We start from the raw sequence: 21,895 nt of genomic DNA, 5'->3' as shown, positions 1-21,895 counted from the left end.
AGGAGGAGAAGGAAAAGGAGGAGGAGCGAGAAGAGCAATCTCAAGAATCGTTTCTAGGCAAGGTATACCGCTAAAGTGATACGTGCAACCAACGCAGAGACAGAGAGAGAGAGAGAGAGAGAGAATAAATAGAAAGACAAAGATAAATAGATAAGTGGTAGGAAGAACAAGAGAGAGAGAGAAAGATCAAAGGTTTGCCGCGAAAAAGGAAAAGAAATAAGAAAAAGGTAAGAGACACGATGTTAAAAGTCACGAAAAAGAATCACCAAAAGCTTCCCCTATGATTTCGCTTCTTTAAAGTTCTCTCTCTCTCTCTCTCTCTCCCCCCCCCTCCTTTCTTTTTCTCCCTACCGAGAGTCGTAGGATCGTATCGACGTCTTTCGGAGGAGATGGCAGCGACGACGTCGGTGGCCGAAGCTCGTGCTTTAATGGGGTGCTTTCCGCCTCTTGAGGGTCGGAACGAACGAGATCTGCCGCGGGCTGAAGTATAATTAGTCATGCCATACAGGTTCGTGGCATAGACCGAGTACCAACCGCTATACGTTAGCTTTCCTTCGCGGCTAGCCTTCCGAGGACGTGCGCGCGCACACACGTACCCTACACCTTTTACCTAACATGTTGTGCTTGGATGTAAATGAAGTGCTCTTTCTACGTGTGTACGTACGTAATGAACTCACCATTCGTCTGTCCGTAGATGTGTACAGAATGGAGAAGGAGAACGTCGTCGTCGTCGTCTGTGCGAAGAAACTAGCGCATTTCCTTTGAATTATAACGCTCCGGTCAGCTCCGCATTCCTTTCCTTCTTTATCGTTTCTTCTTTGGAAAGACACGAACAATGACTAAACGTACGTTTCACCAGGTACTCGCACATCGTTCGAATAAATTTCGACGAGGTAAGCGAAGAATCTGAAAAAGAGAAAGCCAATTTATATTACGTACGTGTGCGTTATTAAAAATATATGTACGATCCACATTGAAAATTGTTCTTCGTGAAAAGTAAAAAGCATGAGAAAAGACAACTACTATTACTGTAGAAAAACTAACTATCTAACTCGAGCTACTTTCGTAATTATCTGCTCGGATATATATGTATATATATCGATTCGTCGATTGAACCGACAACGACAAAATAGAGAATGAAAAGAGGTGGAGAAAGGAGAACGGTGAATCGCGAGGATAATGAGATAACGGTGATTCGTTTGACGAGACGGGTTTTCTTCGAACGTCAACGAGACTCGTTGCTTCTACATTCGTGGAACTCGATAAAAGCGGCGCATATAAACCGCCGGAGCGTCGTCGTTAAAGCTAACAAAGTGGATTAGCGAATACCATGGCGTAAGGGGTGAGATGGGCTGGATGAAGCTGGGAATGAGAGCTACCTCTCACCGGAGTTACCTCCTATCCGAGCTCCTTTATCTTCCTTTAAAACGAAAGAGGATCCGCTTGGTTCACCTACCTCTTGCTTTACTCCCCCACAATCCTTCCTACCTTACAACAATGCTCACAATAACTTTCGGAAAAGAAAAGAAGAAAAACGACAAAGGAGTTTCCAACTTGCGCACGCGTCGTCTCCGAGAGACACAAAGACAGAAAGAGAGAGCGAGAGAGAGAGAGAAAAAGATAGACAGCTTCCTTTGCCAACTCTACTACATTACGAGCTGCACGAAAAATGAATCTAAATTATTTTGAAGTATTAACGAACAATGTTGATCGACGTTGAAAGTCAATATCGATGTAAAAAAACAAGAAGGAAAATAGAACAACGTTGGAACGAGACAGAAAAGCTTATGAGAAATTACGAACGTTTATCAAACACGGTATCTGAAACGAATTGTAGCTTTTAATATACCTACGTTGGACATATTAGTCGTATAACGCGTGAAATTTTATATGAGAGAGAGAGAGAGAGAGAGAGAGAGAGAGAGAGAGAGAGAAAATTGTGCAAGTTGTCTCTTATGCGTAATTTGTATCTCGAAAAACAACGACGTCAGTTCGAGCTCGTTACGTTTCCATTAATTACGTTCGACGTGCTACATATGTAAATCTCCCGTCGTAGCTTTAAATCAAATTTGTCGAGATAATCGACATAACTGGGAGATTTCCTAATCGAATCATAAACAAATGTTCAATCTTGATGAAAAATTACATTCTCGTTCGTTAACTTTTCGATTAGGAGATCTCTTATCAAAGAGAGAAAGAGGGCTATTTCCGGTCTTGGATTTTTCAATTCCCATCGGTATTTGAACGATTCGATTCTCGGTTCTTCGGCCTACCATACGATATACCGTCCTTTCGTCGTGCCGATAAAACATCCAACAACTTATCCGAGAACTGTTTCTCCTTCTACCGCGAATACACCTATACGCGTATCCTAACCATCGTATCTTTTTCGACCATCGCGTATTCACATTACTATCTTGTATCTCCTCTTTGTATCGAACAACTGTGATCGATACGAGCGTACTCAAACTATCGTCTCGTCTCGTGGATTCGCTTATCTCTTTTCTTCTCCTTTTCTCCCCTCGATGGAGGAGAGAAAAGAAAATCCTTCTCCTAGAATCGTACGATTTTAGAAAAAGCAAATTGCACGTTTTCTCTCTCTCTCTCTCTCTCTCTCTCTCACTTTGTGTATTTAGTTCGAAAGTGGTAATCAGGGCATCGATCGTAGCGCCACAGCCTCCAGAGCAAATATTTTCATATAGAGAAATTTTCATCGATCGATAAGATTTTCTGTGTTTACACGATCCACTATTTCAGGTTTATAAGTAATTAATATCTATGCGTAAATATGCTGCCTCGTGTCAGCGTATGGAAAGAAAATCTTTTCGGACAACCTATCTGTATTATAGGACATTGGCACATAGACGTACCGGCCCTGTCGGCGATCGTTGACGATGCAAACGTCTCAAAAAGAAAAAAAGAACCTGCTCAGACAGTCTCCGACCTATATAAATTCTTTTTACGTCGATCGAATTTTAACAAAGTTAGAAGAAAAAAAAAGAATCGAGCCAAGTTTTCCTTACACGTACACACATAGACATTTATCGAGTGAATCTCAGTCGCAAAAAAGTCGCAAAAAGGTTGGGTAAAAAGTCGTAAAACCTACGTTTTTTTACATACGCATTAAAGGAAAACTATCGACTCGACTTAATGTATAATTTTTAGTCTCTAGAAAGAAAAGAAAGAAAGAAAGAAAGAAAGAAAGAAAAAAAAACATTCGAGTCGGTGGACAGTGAAGACATCGAACGTGAAAAGGTACAATAGACACATTACACCTCACGTATCGTGAATTTTTAACGTCGACGGTGGATACGATGATCAACGTTTGTCGTCGTATCGAAGAGTTGTCAAGTTTACCAAATCGATACGAGGTATAAGCATGCAAAGTTCTAAGTTTAGTCGAGCTTAGCGATTCAGGCGTACACGCTCGACGCTACCTCGAAAGGCAGTTCAATGGGAAACTTCGTTAAGGGTGTATGCGACAAAGAGCGATCTAACCGATTATTCTAAGATGAACCCTTTGAGACATCGTGATGAGTAAAGAGAAGAGAAAAGAGGGAAAGAAGAGTTTTGACGTTGAAACGACCGTGTTGTGTTAAAAATCAAAGTGGGAAGCATTCGTCCTGGCATGATCATCTCGGTCTGGTCCGAAAAGTAAGTAAAACTTTTATTATTTTTATCTCGATATTCTGCTTTATGTCGGAAATAATAGGTGGGTATATTCGAAAGACGATCGTGATAAACGTAGAATCGAAGGCATCGGAGGAATCGTCCTCGTCGTTTCTTCCACGTTCGCTCGTTCCATACGCAAAGTCAATAACAAGTTCAGCGATCGACCTCGGATAGGACGTTTCCATGGAAAGGTGAAAAGAGCATTTCGAGGACCGTTCGATCGAGCGCACAAGTGTTGATGCGTGCGCCTGCGAGTTTCAGAGGGCATCGCCTCGCCGGAATTTCGACTAATTAACTTTGCCGATAGTAGTAGTCTCTCTCTCTCTCTCTCTCTCTCTCTCTCTCTCTCTCTCTCTCTCTCTCCTATCTCCTTCGATCGTAATTTATGACTCAACGTTGGTAGGAAAAATGGAAAAGGTAAGCCGAGCCAGGAATCGTACTTTTCGTGCTTTTTGTTATATATTATAGGGAGGAAAAGATGTAGAGAATGATAAGAGCTCTTACCGTAAGAAAAATAAAGGAAAAGGAAAAGGAAAAAGAAAAAGCAAGATTCATTCGTAGCCGTTCTTTGCAAGCACAAGAGGCAATTTTCTCGTAGACGAGAAGCGAAACGGTACTCGTACAATATCGAGAATCGACTCTCGGAACAACGTTGCAAGAGGCTCCCAAGTCCGTTAAGAGCCAATCGGAAGAGCGGTTTAACCAAACGATCGATCGAAAGTGTATCGCAAGGAACTAGACGATGGTATAGAGCGAGCTACTAAGGGTTTCATTAGCTTTGTCTTTCGCTACCTTTGAGCGATCCACTCGGAAAATTACGTATCGCTAAACCAAACCTATGAATACGTCATTATATTTGAAGACGACGATGACGACGGATCAAAGTTTACAAGCGAAACGGAATTTTATGGATGATCGAGAACATATTAAATACAGGGAAAATGAAAAAGAACGAAGAGAATATTGAATGAGATACGAACCAATTAAACTTAAAAAAAGAGACCAACGACACAGAAATATTTATTACATTTGATTATTTCATTTTATTTTACGAGCTCGAAAAATTTATCGATTCGTTTCACGAATCTCGAGAACCATCGAACGATCGTTGCTGGGAGAAAATTTTGACGAGCGAAGCCAATTTCGCGAACGGCGAGTAGAGACAGAGAGAGAGAGAGAGCGAGAGAGAGAGAGAGAGAGTCGTGTCGAATTCGAAAACAGCGAAAAGCGACGAGCCAATGGTGCCGGTTACATCGTAGGGTTAGCTCGTCGTTCGTCATCCTTCTAACACTCCCTCGACGCCACGTTGCGAAGGAGACGAATGGATGGATGGTTATTCAGAGAGAGAAAGAGAGAGAGAGAGAGAGAGAGAGAGAAATCGGTAGTCCCGATATCAGAGACATTCCAGTGTCATAAGTATTTGGCAACTCTCTACATCGTTTTTGATCGATAGATAAATCGATAAGATGGCATTATCATAAAAATAGAAAAAACTTTGGTGGCTATCGTTACTTTAACGACGCTCGTATACGATATTCGTATCGCATGGAATGCGTCTGGATTTATAATAGAACCTTCATTAAGTCGCTTTTTATTTTTATAATCATTTGCTTCCTCAGCGGGAAACACTATCGACTCGAAAATGAAACTCCTTTGTTCGATGGTACTCTTAACGGGCGGCATATTTGCACAGGTGAAATTCGTCCGTACCTGCTCGGAATACTATTCTCAAAGATCGCAAAGACGCGTGGATGGAATACGTAAGTACATTTTTGAAAAACGTATCGTACGTTTTTCTTTTCTTTTTACTTTTTTCCTGAGAGAACCACCGTACAAATATTTATTGAAAGGTAGAAAAATAAAAGAGGTAGGTTATTTAAAAAAAAGAAAAAAAAAAAAAAATGAAAACCCTATTAGATTAATATCGTTTGTTAAACGAATCGATGCGTTCTCGTTATCGTTTCAAAGTTTTCTAATTAATCGAATTATCGAATGCGCCCCGTGGAGCACTGAAAATACCGAAAAATATGAACAAATTTATTTCGATTAATCTAACGATCCGTTCGTTAGATTATTCGCCTCGACACCTGTGGAATATATATATCGACGATTCGTTCGGTTAAATATATTCCTTTACTTTTTTTAGTTTTCATTATGGGACAACTGTGTCGAATGTAGATGTAAATTCACCTACGTGCGTACGTGTTTACACCGTAGGTAAAGTATTATATCTCTGCATACGTGGGTCGAACGAAAAGACGAAAAAGAAAAGGAATAGTACACTCGCTGCACAAATCGCGGCCTGTGGACAATTCGGTCGTAGGGATTTTCTCTTCTCAGCATTTCGACGGTATAATTTAACGATTCGTCATCGCCCTCGTCTTTCGAATAGAGGTAAAGTAATTCCGAGAGTGTGTAGTGGCACGTGCGAAATGGCACGCGAATTATTTTCCCTCGTCGTCGACTTCTTCGACGTTTCCTCTTCGACCAGGCTATAAAAGATCGTCGATATATTTACAGTACGCTTTTCTTTCGTTCTAAAATTAAAATCAAATAAACGGAAAGGCAAAAGCGAAAAAATTACGATGGCTGATTAATAATATATACATATATATATATATATATATATATATGTATATATATATATATATGTATATAAGACATAATTAAAGTTTAAACTCTGTCATTATCAACCGATCACGTAAGAAATCATAAAAGAAGTTTGATACATTAAGTGATACGATTTTGGCAAGTCTTCCCTCGGATAGAATAGGTTGTGGGACAATGCTTTCCGATGGGAGATCATGTTCGGTAGAGTTCAGTCGACTATACGTCGATGTCGAACGCCACGGGTTTCGACACGAATGCGGATAACGGGGAGTACTCGATAAATTATTCTGGACGACACATCGTTTCACGGAGATATAGAGCAAACGATGCACGCGTCCAAGAGAATCTCGTTCACGCTTCTACTCTATGCTCGTTCGCTCGTCTTCTACTCCTCCTCGAGCTCTTCTTCCTCCTCCCTCTACATTCTCGTGACACCGTCGTCTCTCTGTTCCCCCTTCTTCGTCATCTCGCGCGATAATGAGGGCTAATTGGCACCGACCGAGCAGAAGCTCGGTCCTCCTTTAACTCGTCCCGCTTCGCTCGCTAACGTATGTATCAACTCTAATCCACCTGTGAATTCCGTTTCCTTCTAAACCAGTGGCCTTTGGCTATCGTTTCTTCGATTGTTTTACAATTATCGTTCTCTCGTTGACGCGACTACGCTGTTAATAATACCTATTCTAAAATTCCTACCCTCGTCTCATTCTTCTTCTACCTTTGCGCTGTTAATCTTTTACAAAGATCCGTTTCGCTCCCATCGGCGTTGACGCAAAATCAAACTCTCACATGCTTCCCAAGGCTTTCCTACTTCGCGTAGAAACTTGTAAAACTCGAATAGAGCTCGTACCTTTGGTGGCCAATACGTTGTATGCGCGTTAGTATGGTCACATGAGTATACGACGAAAAACAGTTTCACGTGAGATGATTATCGGAGCGCTGTTAACGAGAGATAACTCCTTTATGATAATTCCTTTCGTTAGCGCAAAGCCGCGAAGGGGCCAGAGAGTTTCCGAAAATACATATATATATATATATAAAAGAAAAAGAAAGAGAAAAAAATACTCGCGATATTTTTTGGAAAATTCCAAGTTCAAGGACAAATGAACGAGTGGATCCATTCAGTTCTTAGCGATGTATCGCGATTATCTACGCGCCGTTCTCTTCCATCGCTATGAAATTTTATTAATCTCTGCGTCCGACGAGTCGGTCAGAAGGACGCATAGACCCTATCTATTACATCTATTATGCAAATGTGAAACATTTATCCGTACGCATCTAAGGAAGGAAAGTCTTGTCCGTGACCAATGTCATCTTTTCCGTTATCCTTCGTATCAAGAGAAACAATAATCGTATTCGGTAATTATATTCGGTGTTACCTGGGTTCTAATTTATAAAACGATCTACGAACGAAATCAAATCAATTTATCTTCGTAAGGTAATCCTGTAAAAGGAAAAAAAAAAAAAAAAAAAGAAAGAAAGAAAAAAGAGGAAAAGGTAAAAATGAATGGACGGTAAGTATGACCTCGTGTCGATAGTGTAGGTACGATCCTAAGATCGTACAGCATTGATCGACATTTTGTTTTGATATGCGCATGTTTTTAGGATAAAGAGGAAGAGAGTTGAAAGATCTTGGCGACGAGAGCTAAACAATTGAAAAGCTTTTGCCTCGAGGAGAATCGAGAGGAAAGAAGAAAGAAGAAGAAAAAGAAGCTTCGAAGGGCGCGCGATTTTTCTCTGTCCGTGCTCTCCCGTCTGTTTCTCACCTTCGGAATGATTACCAGTTGAGGGAAGAAGAAAGCGAGCGGGTGAGATGGAGGGAGAGAGAGAGAGAGAGAGAGAGAGAGTGAGAGAGAGAGAGAAAATGTGGCAGCTGGACTACCCATCCGGGGGTTGTCGCCGAAACCACTATACTTTCCATCGTGCTCTGGCAGTCCTTTATCTCCGAGTGATATACGAGGGAATGCACGTCCTGCCTTCTCTCTCTCTCTCTCTCTCTCTCTCTCTCTTTTACTCTGGTAGCATCACCGACATGTTGCTAGCGGACTTGCCCCCGAGGCTTTTAAGCTAATTCGAAGTATCGCTCGTGCCAGCGGCATTTTCCACGAAACTACACGTCCTCGTTCACGTTCTCGTCCATGTCGAGATCTTCTCTCTCTTTCCCTTTTCCACCCCCTCCCTCGTCTTCGAATCGAAGACACTGCCGGGATAGCTTCGGATTTCTAAACCTTGAAAAGAAAGTCCGAAAGAATGCTTTCTTCTTCTTCTCCTATATGTTACGATCCGAAACTATTTTTTTACGTTTTGGATTCTGTCATCGTGTTTCTCTTTGTTCGCTCGCTCCATTTTTCTTTTATTTCCATTATTACTGCTATTCCCTTTCTATAAAATTTTTATAAATGTCTCAAGATTTTGGATAGAATGAAACTAAATATCTAGCAATCTATTTATTTCATCTGGTCTTTTCTTCTTCAGATTTATCGTGTCTCATTCCATTAAAAAACAACGTTCTGATTTATTGTATTTGAAATAAACTTTTATCTAGAATCATTATCTTTTATCCTCTTTAGAATCTTTTTAATAAGTATAATCTATTTGATATATTTCTTTTCTCTTACATATCCACTATCGTAATATCATTGCCATGGGTATAATAAATTTTATCCGTCTCTCTTTCTCCCTCCTCTCTCTCTCTCTCTGTAGCAATAACTATAGCAAGTGTCTCGAACGTAGGAGGCTTTTACCAGCACACGAGTTCATCTATTCGCGTGCGTGTGTACGAGCACAGGGGTTAACGCGAGATGAGAAGGGGGAAAGAGACCAAAGGAGAGGGATATTTGCAATTCCAATCCTATCTTCGACCTCGTCGTCGTCGTTGTCGTCGTTTCTCTCTCTCTCTCTCTCTCTCTCTCTCTCTCTCTCTCTCTCTCTCTCTCTCTCTCTCTCTCTCTAATGCTCGTTTCCGAGGGACGAAGCAGACGATTCTCGCGTGACTGTCGACGTCCACGGAATGTCCGATGAAGGACGAAAAATCGCAACCTATTGCCAGTCGCGGGATATATAGATGTACATATGTATATATGTATATTTGTATATATGTGATTCGAGTCGAACCAAGAGGAATCGCTCGGAGGATTTTCAACGTTTTCTTTTGTTTCTTTTAGCGCGCGGCTTGCTTTCTTGTTCGACGAAAGAAAAATGGACGACTTTTTGGCGAATACGATTGCCGCAGAGTGCACGTGTGCGTGTAGCGCGCGAGATCCATACAATACGCGTCGGAAATAGACCGCGAGTTTTCGACGTTCGAGATCGATTTGATTTCTGTTCGAGAAGTAAAGAAAAGTTCCCCGCGTGATTCTTCATCGTCTCGACGATCCATCGATTTTTTTTTATTTTCCTTTTTTTCTCTTAGTTATTTATTCCTTTGGCTGAGACTAATGTTGAGTTTTTACGATCGATTAAAAGTTTGAAAAGAATTTATCGAAATAGAGAATTTTCATTCTTCTAAGTGTATTATTGTACAATTTCTTATACATAAGTTGATTAGATAAGAGTATAGTTTTTTCGATAACGTGTGTCCATTTGACATTGCAATAATCGTCAAGGCAGAGAGAGAGAGAGAGAGAGAGGGAGAGAGAGAGAGAGGAATTAGCTGTCGGCAAAATCGGCGAAGACCAACCAAGAAAGCTCGTCCCTTGAAATTTTCAATCAACGCTTTCGAAACGCGCAGCATGTAGCGTAATTAATTCCCAACACTGACCGTAATACCGAGTACAATCGAGTCGCGAACATGCATCGCGTTCCAACGTGGCAGGAAGATGAATCGCGTCAGCGGATTAGAGACAACGACCGCTCTCGACCGCTTTCAACGGACGCCCTCCTCCTCCTCGCTCTCGCTATCTCGTCGTCCCTCCTCGATCCAAGTATCATCAACGAGAAATGATTAGTCACGAAACGTAGGTATCGTGCTCCGAATGTGCACAAATTGTGCCAAAAGATGTCGTCTCCTCGAAACAATAGTCGTTTTTCTTTTCTCTGCTCGATCTCCGGTCGTCGTGCAATCGTAGATAACCGACGACAACGTATCGTCTTATTGTCGTACTTTGTAATTCGATTATTATTAATGATGCAATTCTAATACTTATTCGTATCGGAACAAAATACCACGTGATCGCACTCACGAGATTCGGATTAACGTTAATCGTGTGCTTCTATTTGATTGCTGGCTCGCGATAAAAAGAAACAATACGACGTAATAAACGGAGAATTCGATGGGTGGAAAGACGAGAATGTTTTTAATCGATTAGGTAAGATCTCTCGAGAAATATGTACACAAAGAAGAAAGTTTGACGTCTGACTGGCAAAAATTAAGCGAAATATCGAAACAACGACGACGACGACGACGACGACGACGACGACGTTGTTGTTCGGATCGATCTCGATCGATCGATCGATTTTACTTATTCTTCAAAGCGAGAGAGATAAAGAGGGAGATCTAGGTTATCAAACGAAAAGTATTACTTGATCGAAAAAGCTAATCGCTGCGTCGAAACGACGATAATTCTACTTCTCTCGTTTGTGTGCTACGCTTCGAAATGCTATTTCTCTCTCTCTCTCTCTCTCTCGATGCCGGCCAAGTATAATAAGTAAATACGCGTGTGCAATCGAGCGTACGTTATTCGCAAAGTTGTAACGCATAAATATTCAAAGTTTTCTATTCAACGACTAATCGCCATTAATAAACATTGTTATTACTCTATCTGGTACAAATAAAAACGAAGGAAAATCGTAGTATCGAGCGAGATTTGTCCGTAAAAAAAAAAAAGAGAAAAAAAAAGAAAAAAAAAAAAAAAGAAAAAAAAAGAGAAAACAAACAAACAAAAATATGAAACGTTCTGTTAGAGCTCGTAACTATGACGAGTTAGAGGCTCTCGCCCATCCATCGAACGGACTGTCAATGAAGCGTCCAGCTGCGCCCATCCTGTGCTATGTTGAACAACGTGGTAGTAAGAATGATTAGCGCACTGTCGACGACGCACACCATACGCATACGTGAAGTAGGTACTTTTTACGTAGCCCCACCATTCTCATACGTATTACATACGTGGAGGCGCACAAGCAAGCACGTACATACGTATGTACGTCCGTACGGACGTACGTACGTACGTACGGACGGACGGGCAGTGTCCGCGACGGATATTTCGCGACGTTTAGTCGCTAGTTAACCGAGCTCGACGATAACTCGCCTCGCCTCGTCTCAATTCGTGAAAAATGAGACGCGCGCGTTATGCTTCTGTCAAAGAATCGAACGTATTTTGACCATTTCCAGCGACAGCTTAGAAATAGTTGGGAGAGAGCGAGAGAGAAAATAAAAAACAAACAAGAATCGAGAAAAGTTTGAAAAGCACGCTAATCAGATGAACAAAGTGAGAGATCGACAATACATCGTCATCCAAGTCTCGTGTTCGTCGTAAATAAGGTTTACGGAGTATCGTCCGAGTGTTAGACAAACCGATGGCAAAAGCGGGCCAAGGTGTGAAAGACGCGAATCGTAGTACGAGCGCGCATCGTTGGAAAACATTAGCGACGCGATCGTGGTCGAGAGCGTGACACCTTCCTCGGAGTCTTACATTTCTTTCTCTTCTTCGAGTCGAGTCGAGTCGAGTCGAGTCGAGTCGAGTCAAGTCGAACCAATTGCGACGTCCGTTCCTATCACTTACGATCGTTTATAATACGAAGCTGCACGAGAGAGAGAGAGAGAGAGAGAGAGAGAGAGCGAGAGACAGAGTTTTAACGGAAAATGGAGATGGAGAGTAAAACTGCGACGAGACCGTGCGAGGAATTAACGAAAAGACGCGTCTCGATAAGCGAGCAAATCTTCGGCGTGGATAATCCTGCGTTCGAACATCATCGTCGTATAAGCTCCAGTTCCGAGCACAATTCGGATCAAGGTAGAAGGAAGTCGATACTTCATCATACCGGCAGTAATTACGACAGCGTCGAGAATATACCGCAGCACAACAAGTTCGATCTCGCGGAGAATGGAAGGATGAACGGTAATAGGAAAAAGTCGGCCTTTAGTCTGACCAGTTCCATTAGGGATAAGATCGAGTACTCGGAAGAGCTCGAGAGGTGAGAGAAGAAAATCTATAAAAGTTCAAACTTTTCAAACGAGATACGGATAGCGACGAGATGTGGTCGATACCTACTAAAAACTAGTTTCTAACTAAAGGAACGATATTTGTTTGTGTCAGGTCGTGGTTGTACCTATTTTGCGCCCGTTGTCATGGACGCGACGATACACCATCGTGGGAGCCACCTGGATGGAAAAGAGCCTGTCCTCAGCCATTCTGTCCGAGCTATCGAAAGTTTGCAAGAGTTCTTTGCCTTTTCCTACTCGGTCTGCTAGTTTGGGGTATCGTCTATTCGATAGCCGGAAAGGACGCAGCACCCGGAGGTCCTCTCTTCGGTCTTGCCACTCTCTGCATAGCCGCGCACTTTGGAGGATGGCTCTTTTCCTTGACGACTCTACCAGCTTTGATCGGGATGCTGATCACGGGGATGATACTGAAAAACGCCAACCTCATCAGCATCGACGACCGTTACGCCATCGTCGTCTCCAACTTGCGGTGAGTTTAACTTTGTAGATCCGATTTTTCATCGTCGAGTCGCTCGCGATCGCTTCGTTAAAGAAAAGAAAAGAAAAGAAAAAAAAAAAAAAAAAAAAAATAGAGAAGTAACGAAAGAGGCGGATCTCGATTGTCGTTTCAACTCACGCGTAGACGTTGCGAGAGACCTCGTTCGTCGAGCCTCGATCGAACAGATAGTCCTAAGGTGCCCCCCTTTTTTACTCGGAGGTACGACGTCGTCGACGTAGACGGTGATTCTTCTTCGTGGCTCGCGTTGAATATCAAACGGTATTCTCTCAGAGTGGATTGCAATATATATATCGCGTATTCGATATGCATCGGTTGACGCGACGTTTACGATCGGTAATGTTCTTCTCTTTCGATTTTTCTTGAATAAATCGAATTTGCGAGTTATATTGGAAAATAATCGATCGATATGGCTCTCTAGACTGATCGATCAGACGTTTAGTAGTACGTAAAGATATAGATATTTATCGAAAGAGGGAGAACGTGAGACTCGATAATCCTGGCGTGTGTTAAGAGGAAGCGACGAGATTATTCGGCTAGGCTCGCGAGGTCCCTCGAAATACGCGCGTATTAGCCTTCGCGTAATAGCACCGCGTCGTAATGCGCCGGCATTAAAGCTAGTCTAATAACGCACGATACTCGGAGAGAGTAGGCGGCAGCAGCAGCAGCAGCAGCAGCAGCAGCCAAGCAGGCAGGCAGGCAGGCACTAGCGACATAGACCTCCTCCTCCTCTCTCTCTCTCTCTCTCTCTCTCTCTCTCGTACACTCGCCTGGTTAGAACCTTATACTCGAGTGCTCGGCTACATCAAACTGCATAATTACGATGGAACTCGGGTTGCCGTTCGAAACGCTTGCGTTCTGACCGCAGCCGTCTCGCGTTAATACGCTTCTGTCATCTCTCTCTCTCTCTCTCTCTCTCTCTTTTATGAGATTAGATAACGAGTACGATCTCTGCCTCTGTAATCTCCTTCGATGAGATCGATCGATGTCTTGCCACGCCAAGATGTAGATTATGGTATTGTCTTTCGATAAAACGAGAATACCTAATATCGGACAAAACGTTGTTACGGCCGATACGCAAATGCACGAATAAGATGATCTTGGCTTGCATCGGATTTTGATGGATTAACCGAGGGAGAGATCATGCGAAGACGAACGAATAAAAGGATTCGAACAATGTACAAAAGTATTCGTTTCGGAGAAGAAAGCCACGGTTTCGTAGTAAAGTCGAGTAAAGTCGAGTAAAGTCGAGTAAAGTCGAGCTCGTCGAATATATTATATTTATATAGCGCTAGGATCAATCGATTTTACGATTTTATAACGTATACGAAATTTATACGTGTATGTGCGTTTTATAAAAGCACTTGCTAAAAAAGAAAAACGTGCGTAAAGTTTATTTCGCTACAACGAAACGCGATCTTTTTTCAATTTTTTACATACTTTATAGACTCGGTAATACCGAAAATTTATTTGATTTCAAATAACGTTTCAATACTTTTCGTATAAAATGAAAACTTTTTTCTTTTCTTTGACTTTTTAGATCGATAACGAATGAACGATAATGCTGCACGAGCTTTGATTTCGATTACGTTTCAGAGTAAAATTCTCGTCTAAAGGACGAACTCGATGAGGACGATATGGACGGTAACGTATCGAGAGACATTTGCATAATATCTCGATAATTTCGTAGGTAGAATGTTAAATAAGAATGCGATCTAAACTTTCCTCGACTAATGCCTATCTAATTTGCAGCCACTGAAATTTCTTTCACGCGGCTCGTCTCGCCTACTAATATTCACGATCGTTTCGATACACGCAAGCGGAATCGACAATGGAGAAGAAACGACGCACGGGAGTCCACGTGCTCTTCCGTACCGTTAAAGTAATTAGGATAATATATCCTAGGTGGAAAATAAATCCAATAATTTCCTTCTCTTTCTTCTTTTTCTTTTGTTTCTTCTTTTTTCCTTTTTTCGTTACGTAAAACTCGATAAATGCCTCGATAATGCCGTACGGTATTAGAAATTGAAGAATTTTGATAAAGAGGACGAAGAAAAAAATTGCAACCTTTTTGGTTTGCCGCTAGGGTACACGGTTAAATTAAAAATAGCGACGCTATAGGAAGTTTTCCCGAGAAAGAGAGAGAGAGACGGTATATTTCCACGGTGGCCTAAACTTTTTAAGAGTGCCTTCGTGAAGTTGTTTTGTTTACGAAAGGGTAAACTCCGTTGGTACACCCTTTTAGTTTAACGCGTAAATTTCCATATTATGCGCCTTTTACCCGAGAGAAATAGCTCGCGGCGTTTCTCGTCGCGAATACACGAATTCAGAAATCGATGAGTATAATTCGCATTTTTATCGATTCGAATATTTGAGAAATCCTTCCAAAAAAAAAAAAAAAAAAAAAAAAAAAAAAAAGAAAAAGAAAAGAAAAAGAGAGAAAAACGACAAAAAAAAAAAAAAAAAAAAAAAAACAACTTTACTCAACTACTAGCTCGGTGGCTTTATCTAGCATTATAATAAAAATATAACGTTATCTTGTAGGATTACGAGGCGCGTATAAAATATCGAAAAATATCGCGAAGGAGATAAGTAAAGTTTTCAATAGTTCCACGATGCCGACGAGACTTTTCGAAGAATAATAAGAGGATCCTATCTCTACGAGGAGAAAAAATTTGAGGCCGAAGGAAGGAAATTGTAGAAGCTACCAATGTATAATCTGGTGCGAATACTCTACTTGAAATTCTTGTCGCATCAAACGTATTTTTATCGCGAGTTATAAAGAAATTCCCCCGTGAGAATCTTGCATTCTGGTAATTTTTGCGCGACGTAGTTTCGCGCGTAACCATGGTTTTGCTGCTTTTTCTCTTGCTCGAGAAGAAAAGAAAATGAGAGAGAATTAAAGAGAGACGAAAAGAATGGAAGGAAGGAAGGAAGGAAGGAAGGAAGGAAGGAAGAAGATGGAAAGGACAGAGACTAAATGTGGCATTCGGGAGCAGTCTATAAAATGCCTGTAGGAGCGTACCCGGGAGACGCCCATCCGCGCTATTCCATCCTGTGACTTTACACAAGGAGAGGAGACGTAACGGAGAGAAGCTGTCGCTCTTGCTCTAAATTTTCTCTTTCTTCTACATTTTATTCTTTCGCTGTATATTTACATCGCTTTTAGAGGGAAAGAGAAATTCCTGGTGAAGCGTGAATCATTGAAAGGCCGAAGCGATACCATGGATATATCTTATAGGAAAATACGAGCACGTGGACGCGATGGGAGACGAAACAAAGAAACTATCTTCCCCACTTTTTCTACGTTAGCCTCCAGTAGAATCGTTTACACGAAACTCGCGTTGGCTAAAAATATCGTTTTATCGCGAATTACAAAGACATTTCTTTGGCTAGGGTGGACGCGAACGTATGGTATGCTAGAGAAAACATTTCGACGTCCTCTCATTTCGTCTTTTAAAAGGTAAAAGCAAACGTCGCGCGCGATATTTGTATAGAAACACGATGGTAAAAGGAGACTGTCCACAGGTATATATGTATTTATCTAGGCATCGCGCGCGCGCGCGCGAATCTGCATACAAGCATGTATATATACGCGAATTTCCGGCTATCGCAGTGGCTACTTCGAACGCAAACAAACTCGCTATCTGTCGGTTTACTCTCGATCTATACAGCTGGGAATCCACAATGTTTCTTCCATCCAGGCGTTTCGAAACTACGATGTATCAACATTTTCTTTAAGTATTCGTCTTTATCCAAGGGATTACGAATAAAATGAATAAAATGAATAAAAGGCCAATCGAAGTCGTAGAGAAAAAATAAGTAACGATTCGATCGTTCGCTCTTATCGGATAGACGCAACCCTTATGACACTTTCGATAAGCTTTCCGAGGTACGAAGCACTTTGTTAGATCGCATCGCGATGAAACGCTCGATTCGGTCGAGCTTTCGTATTATAGGTGCACACGACGGCTTGACCTACCTAAACGAGCGTGCATCTCGATCGTTTAACAGCGGAACGCACCTATTCTAGTCTCTCTGCGTTTGCTAAGCTATGACCACGTCGAAACGCGTAGTGGATGCTTTCTACCTTATGTTAACATCGGGCAAAGCCCTCTCTCGCTCTCTCTCTCTCTCTCCCCCAATTTAAACACCCTTGTGTGTCTACCTGTCGAATGGTCCTCATCGTCTTTTATCTTGTTATTAATAAAAAGATATAATACATCATAGATGTAACAGTAGGTACGTTAAATCGTTCGAGAAAATACGATTATCTCCGAGTTATACTCGCAGGATAGAAAGCTAGCGGAGTAAATCGATTGGAAAATATTTATCCGTAAACGTTTACTCGGTGACAACTCGACCAGACACGTTTTCCTCGACGTTAGCTAACTACTGGAAGGCTCCTATCTACCTATCTACCTGTATCTATCTATCTGTACAGAAAAGCGTTAAGCAAATAGACTATTTACAATCGAAGATCAACGTCCGAAATTGAGTGCGTTTTTACGGAGAAAACGGAGAATTCAATAGAGGCGCGGTGCACGACGCGCGGCGCGCGCCTGTGCTTTGTACGCGAGATGCGCGAGCCATCCACGTTTCGAAAATCTCGAAACATCGTTCTCTCTCCATCGTTCGATCTACAGCCTACAGCGGAATCTATTACGTCTATGCAAACGGTCCAACTTTGTTCGAGAGAATCGAAATTCGAGATTTCGAGTGGACACCTGACGACGGCGTGAGAAACGCGATCCAAGCTTTTCTCATTGCCGACAATCGTTCTTCCCCGAATAATTATTCCTCGATAAAAGGAAGGATTTTGGTGGGAAACGTAAAGATAAGATAATGATGAACTTGAGAAAATTAGTGTGGGCTGTGCGTCGCATTCCAGGGCATCTTAGATCAGGTCGCACATATACTTACGTACAATAATATTTTCTTCTATGCTCGGTATATTCTCACACACAAGACATCGCAAAGACCTCGAGCAGTACTCTAAACGATCCTCCCGATGATGGCGATTAAGAAGAATGTTGCTCCGGGCTCGTAGCAAGACCTTGTTATTTAACGCGCCACACGCGCATTCTTCGTGCTTCGCTCGAATTCTCGTGCTTTTATGTAACTATATTTTCGTCCTGCGATTGTCTCATTTTATATTATATAGATAAAAGATCCCAAAAGGAATTTCGAGAGCAGAATTTTTTCCCCGATAGAGACGAGCTTCGTCTCTTAATTCCGTTCGTTTAACCGAATGAATCTGTCCCATTAGTACGAGGTACTTCAACGTAAGAACAATATTATTTCCCCTTCGTTCTTTATCCTTTTCTCCTACTTTCCACAATGTCGTAAGATAACTCGTATAATTGTCCGGGAAGCTTTTCCCCCTTCCCCCTTAAGAATGCTCTCTTACGTCCTTTATAATCGCTGAGATTTTCCACGCGAAACGACAGGGGATCTCCTAGAAAATTCGGTTGCTACTCTTTCTTCATTTTCTTCCTTTTTTCCTCTCTTTTGATTTCTCTCTTCTCCTATTTCTTACGGGGAGTCAAAAGGAGGTAAGAAAAATCATTAAAAATTCATGAAAGTATAAACGGTCAATAAATTCTTACATCCTTGGGATCATTACGTGCATATACGATCGAATACTCGTAAACGTCGAGAGAGACAAGAATAAGGACGCGTGTACGATTGCGAAACGTTCTTCGCAATTCCTATTTCTATTTGAGTAGAGATGGAAAAGAAAGAAGAAACGAGCAAAATATTAGAGCCAAAATTTTGAACACTTTGAATTGAAAATTCATTTTCTACGATCGTGCTTGAAAAAAGAAAGCTACGCGCATACACCTAGCTACGACGAGACAGACGGGTGGGGCACGAGGAGACGCTCGTTGAAGGTACTTTTTCTTTCGTTCCGACGATCGACAGGCTCGGTCTGCGTCCGCGGATTACATCGATCGTAAATCAGAGATGCGCGGCATAGCGACAGCGAGGCCTTTCTTCGATAAAGAGTTTTCTCGCGAAAAAGAGTTACATAACAAATTATGCCTCTGTTACTTTACGAGTGCGTATTCTTGAGAGAAAAACGGGAACGTATGTGTGTATCTTGGTACTGAGAGAGAGAGAGAGAGAGAGAGAGAGAGAGAGAGAGAGAGACAGAGACAGAGGAGGAGGAGGAGGAGATTGCGCTTTATATCGACGATTCGAGAGACGTGTCGCATCGAGACGGAGGCGGTCGAGCATCTTGCGCGAATCGACGTTATCGGGGAACGCAAAGGCATGCCAGGAATTTCGTCGTTTCTGGGTTAGGAGCGTTAAGGCCGATTCTTATAGAGGCGAATATACGCTCTCATAGTGACTGCTAGCGAGTAGTTCGACCGCGCTCGATAGTCTCGACGATCCGTCTTTATATTTTTCAACGAGTAAGAGACTAAATTACTCTTCTTCTGCTTCCAATCGGACAGGGTCGTGTACTCTTACGACTCGTAGAAAGAACTGCGGGTAATAAAATAAAAGATTTGAAAGCAAAGGCGTAGAGCCAAGTAGGCTTTTAGGACGACGACGACGAGCGTCTGAAAGAGCAGTCCCTCTTTTCATCTTCCTCGATGTTTGACGAAAATCGCAAGATCGGCAACTGTGCACGCGACGTCCTCAATAATATTCTTTGATAGGAATCGAGAGGAAATATTGCTGGATCGAGTTAAAATTCAACTTTTTCGATCGCGTTTAACTTACGTTTCGATGATGTACGTACACCTGCGGACGCAGAAAAATCCTACGCGATGAAAATCCTCTCTCGGTTGGTCGAATTTTCACATGTCAGATATATCTCGTAAAATCTATCGGGTATTCCTAATCGAACCTGGTGATACGTAATAAAATACAAGCGACGTTTGCGACTCGGAGATAACCTTGAGACTGATTTTCGTCTTTGATTTTCTTAGAAAATTCGTTATCGACATCGCTTTGTTTCCATTCGTACGAGCGTATAATCAAGTACTTACTTAGTCACTTACGTTGTATCGATCGTTCATAAATAAAAGCGAGGAAATATGTCGTGAAAACGATCTTTTTAAAGCGAGACGTGGCTGCGTAAGTTGGCCGAGTAAGGTAAAAGGCGCGAGTATAGACGCGCTCGATAGATAGATTTTACGATAGGACAGATGGATCAAGAGTGAGAACGATAAAGCTCGCTCGCAAATCCGTGAGAACGAGCGAATCCTTCGTTTCTCTGGGATTTCGAGGGGCGAGTTCGAGCACATTCGTAGACGTCACTAGTGTTCACTAGTTCGTTCGCTTTTCTTTCTTCTCTTTTCGATTCTAAAAAAGCTAGAAAAGCAAAAAAAGAAAGAAGAAAAAGAAAGAAAAAAAGAAAAAGGCGAGGAAAAAGAGTGGGAGAAGTGGTCGGGGGAGAAAAGCTTGACCATATTTTCTTTTTCATTTCTTTTTCAAGAGAGGCGTTAATCCCAATTAAAAAAAACATCGCGCCTCGCGTCGGCTTGATTAAGGCATGAGAAACGCGAGAAACGACGACGGATGACGCTCGGAGCTAATGAAAACGCATCTTTCGTCCGCATCGCGTGGGTGTGCATTAACGCGCAAAAATACGAGCGCATCGATCGCATAGAAATGGAAATTAATCCTCCGAGATAGTTAAAGATGGTGACGAAACATTTTCCCTCTCTCTCTCTCTCTCCCTCTCCCTCTCTCGAGACAACACTATCGATAAGATATCGAAACATTCTCGCTTCTGATATCGCTAATTTCTCGATATCGATAAAAAGATATATCTATCGCGTGACAACCGAGTACCAAAAGTATCCGAGGATAGTTCAAAAGGTAAGAATCGGAAACATTCGACGATTAAGATTCGACGATCGGAAAATAATAAACCGTGTGATACCTGACGAGAGCCGTGTGGAAAATTTTTCTAGCGTTTTGACGTTCGCACTGTTAAAGAAAAAGAAATAAAATGTAAAAGTAAAATGGGTAAAGGTCTACGAAATCGACGCTCGCTCTTTGGAGTTTGGAAAATTCGAGCTCGTTAAAATCGATCGAAGGAGTCGAACTTTGTAAAACCGGTTTAGGGAGGTGCACCTTCGAAAACTTATCCTATTAGGAGTTTCACCTTCAAAGAGGAGGATAGGGCAAGTACACGTTCTCGCTACGACTAGGGGAGAGAGTGCCGTCCGACGAGCTACGCTAGAAACACACCGGCAATCTTGGAAGCTGAAAGTCGAATTTACAGCAAAATTAAATGTCGATGCCACATATAATCGACAAGAATAACGACGACTGACGAAAATACGAGCTCTTCCTCTCTCGATACATCGTACGTAACTTCGTCGAAGCAAATATGAGAATATCTTATCTGGAGATGTTGACAAAAATCAAAATCGAACAATAAAAACACATAAATTCGTTGACCTAGATAGAAACGATGCCGATAGGTAACTTTTGCGAGGAGATAACATTGGAAATGTTCGCGCTACGACTATCGTTAAGCCACGTAAACTTCGATATTAAAAATCCTCCCGATACTTGAACATTCGTTGTCATTTTTAATCTCAAACTAAACGATCGAACGACGAACGAACCAAACGATACGAGAGCTAGGAGACGTTACTTTTCTATCTTTCTACGTATTTTATTGTCTAGGCTTCAGGTGAAATCAATATTTGCGACACGTTCGAGGATACCCGAGAGATGAAAACATTCGTCATTGAAATACGAGAAGAAAAATAAGATTGGAATATTTTTGGTTTGTAGAAAAATCGCACTCGTAATCATCCTAACCAGGGCAGGATTGGATCTCGATCCAATAGCATTGAAGAGACTGAAAATCACCGTTCCAAAGTTAGGCCTGATACCATGGTTCGTCGAAGCCGGTATGATCGCAGTTTTGACGAGATATCTCATAGGATTACCATGGATCTGGGGTTTACTACTCGGAAGTATAATAG

General features: G+C 41.8%; 2 protein-coding genes across 7 annotated transcripts in view; one reads left to right on the top strand and one right to left on the bottom strand.

Moving 5' to 3' along the window:
* The window catches only part of LOC124955166 (neuroligin-1-like), an 88,018-nt gene that overhangs the window by 38,388 nt on the left and 27,735 nt on the right, over positions 1–21,895 (top strand). For all 5 annotated transcript variants that reach the window (XM_047509170.1, XM_047509171.1, XM_047509172.1 and 2 more), the window contains 2 exons: positions 12,534–12,908; positions 21,702–21,895. The exon at positions 21,702–21,895 is cut by the window's right edge and continues 71 nt beyond it. In XM_047509170.1, coding sequence (XP_047365126.1) covers positions 12,534–12,908; positions 21,702–21,895 — 569 coding nt within the window. The remainder of the gene's footprint in view (positions 1–12,533; positions 12,909–21,701) is intronic.
* LOC124955196 overlaps positions 1–21,895 on the bottom strand; it is an 88,925-nt gene that overhangs the window by 42,084 nt on the left and 24,946 nt on the right. For both annotated transcript variants that reach the window (XM_047509291.1, XM_047509290.1), the window contains exon 3: positions 678–906. The gene's annotated coding sequence lies outside the window, so the exon portion shown is untranslated. The remainder of the gene's footprint in view (positions 1–677; positions 907–21,895) is intronic.

Source organism: Vespa velutina, chromosome 17 (genome assembly GCF_912470025.1).
Source record: "Vespa velutina chromosome 17, iVesVel2.1, whole genome shotgun sequence".
NCBI lineage: Eukaryota > Metazoa > Arthropoda > Insecta > Hymenoptera > Vespidae > Vespa > Vespa velutina.
The sequence above is the reverse complement of the archived record's forward strand: the minus strand, read 5'-3'. Positions and strand labels throughout refer to the sequence as shown.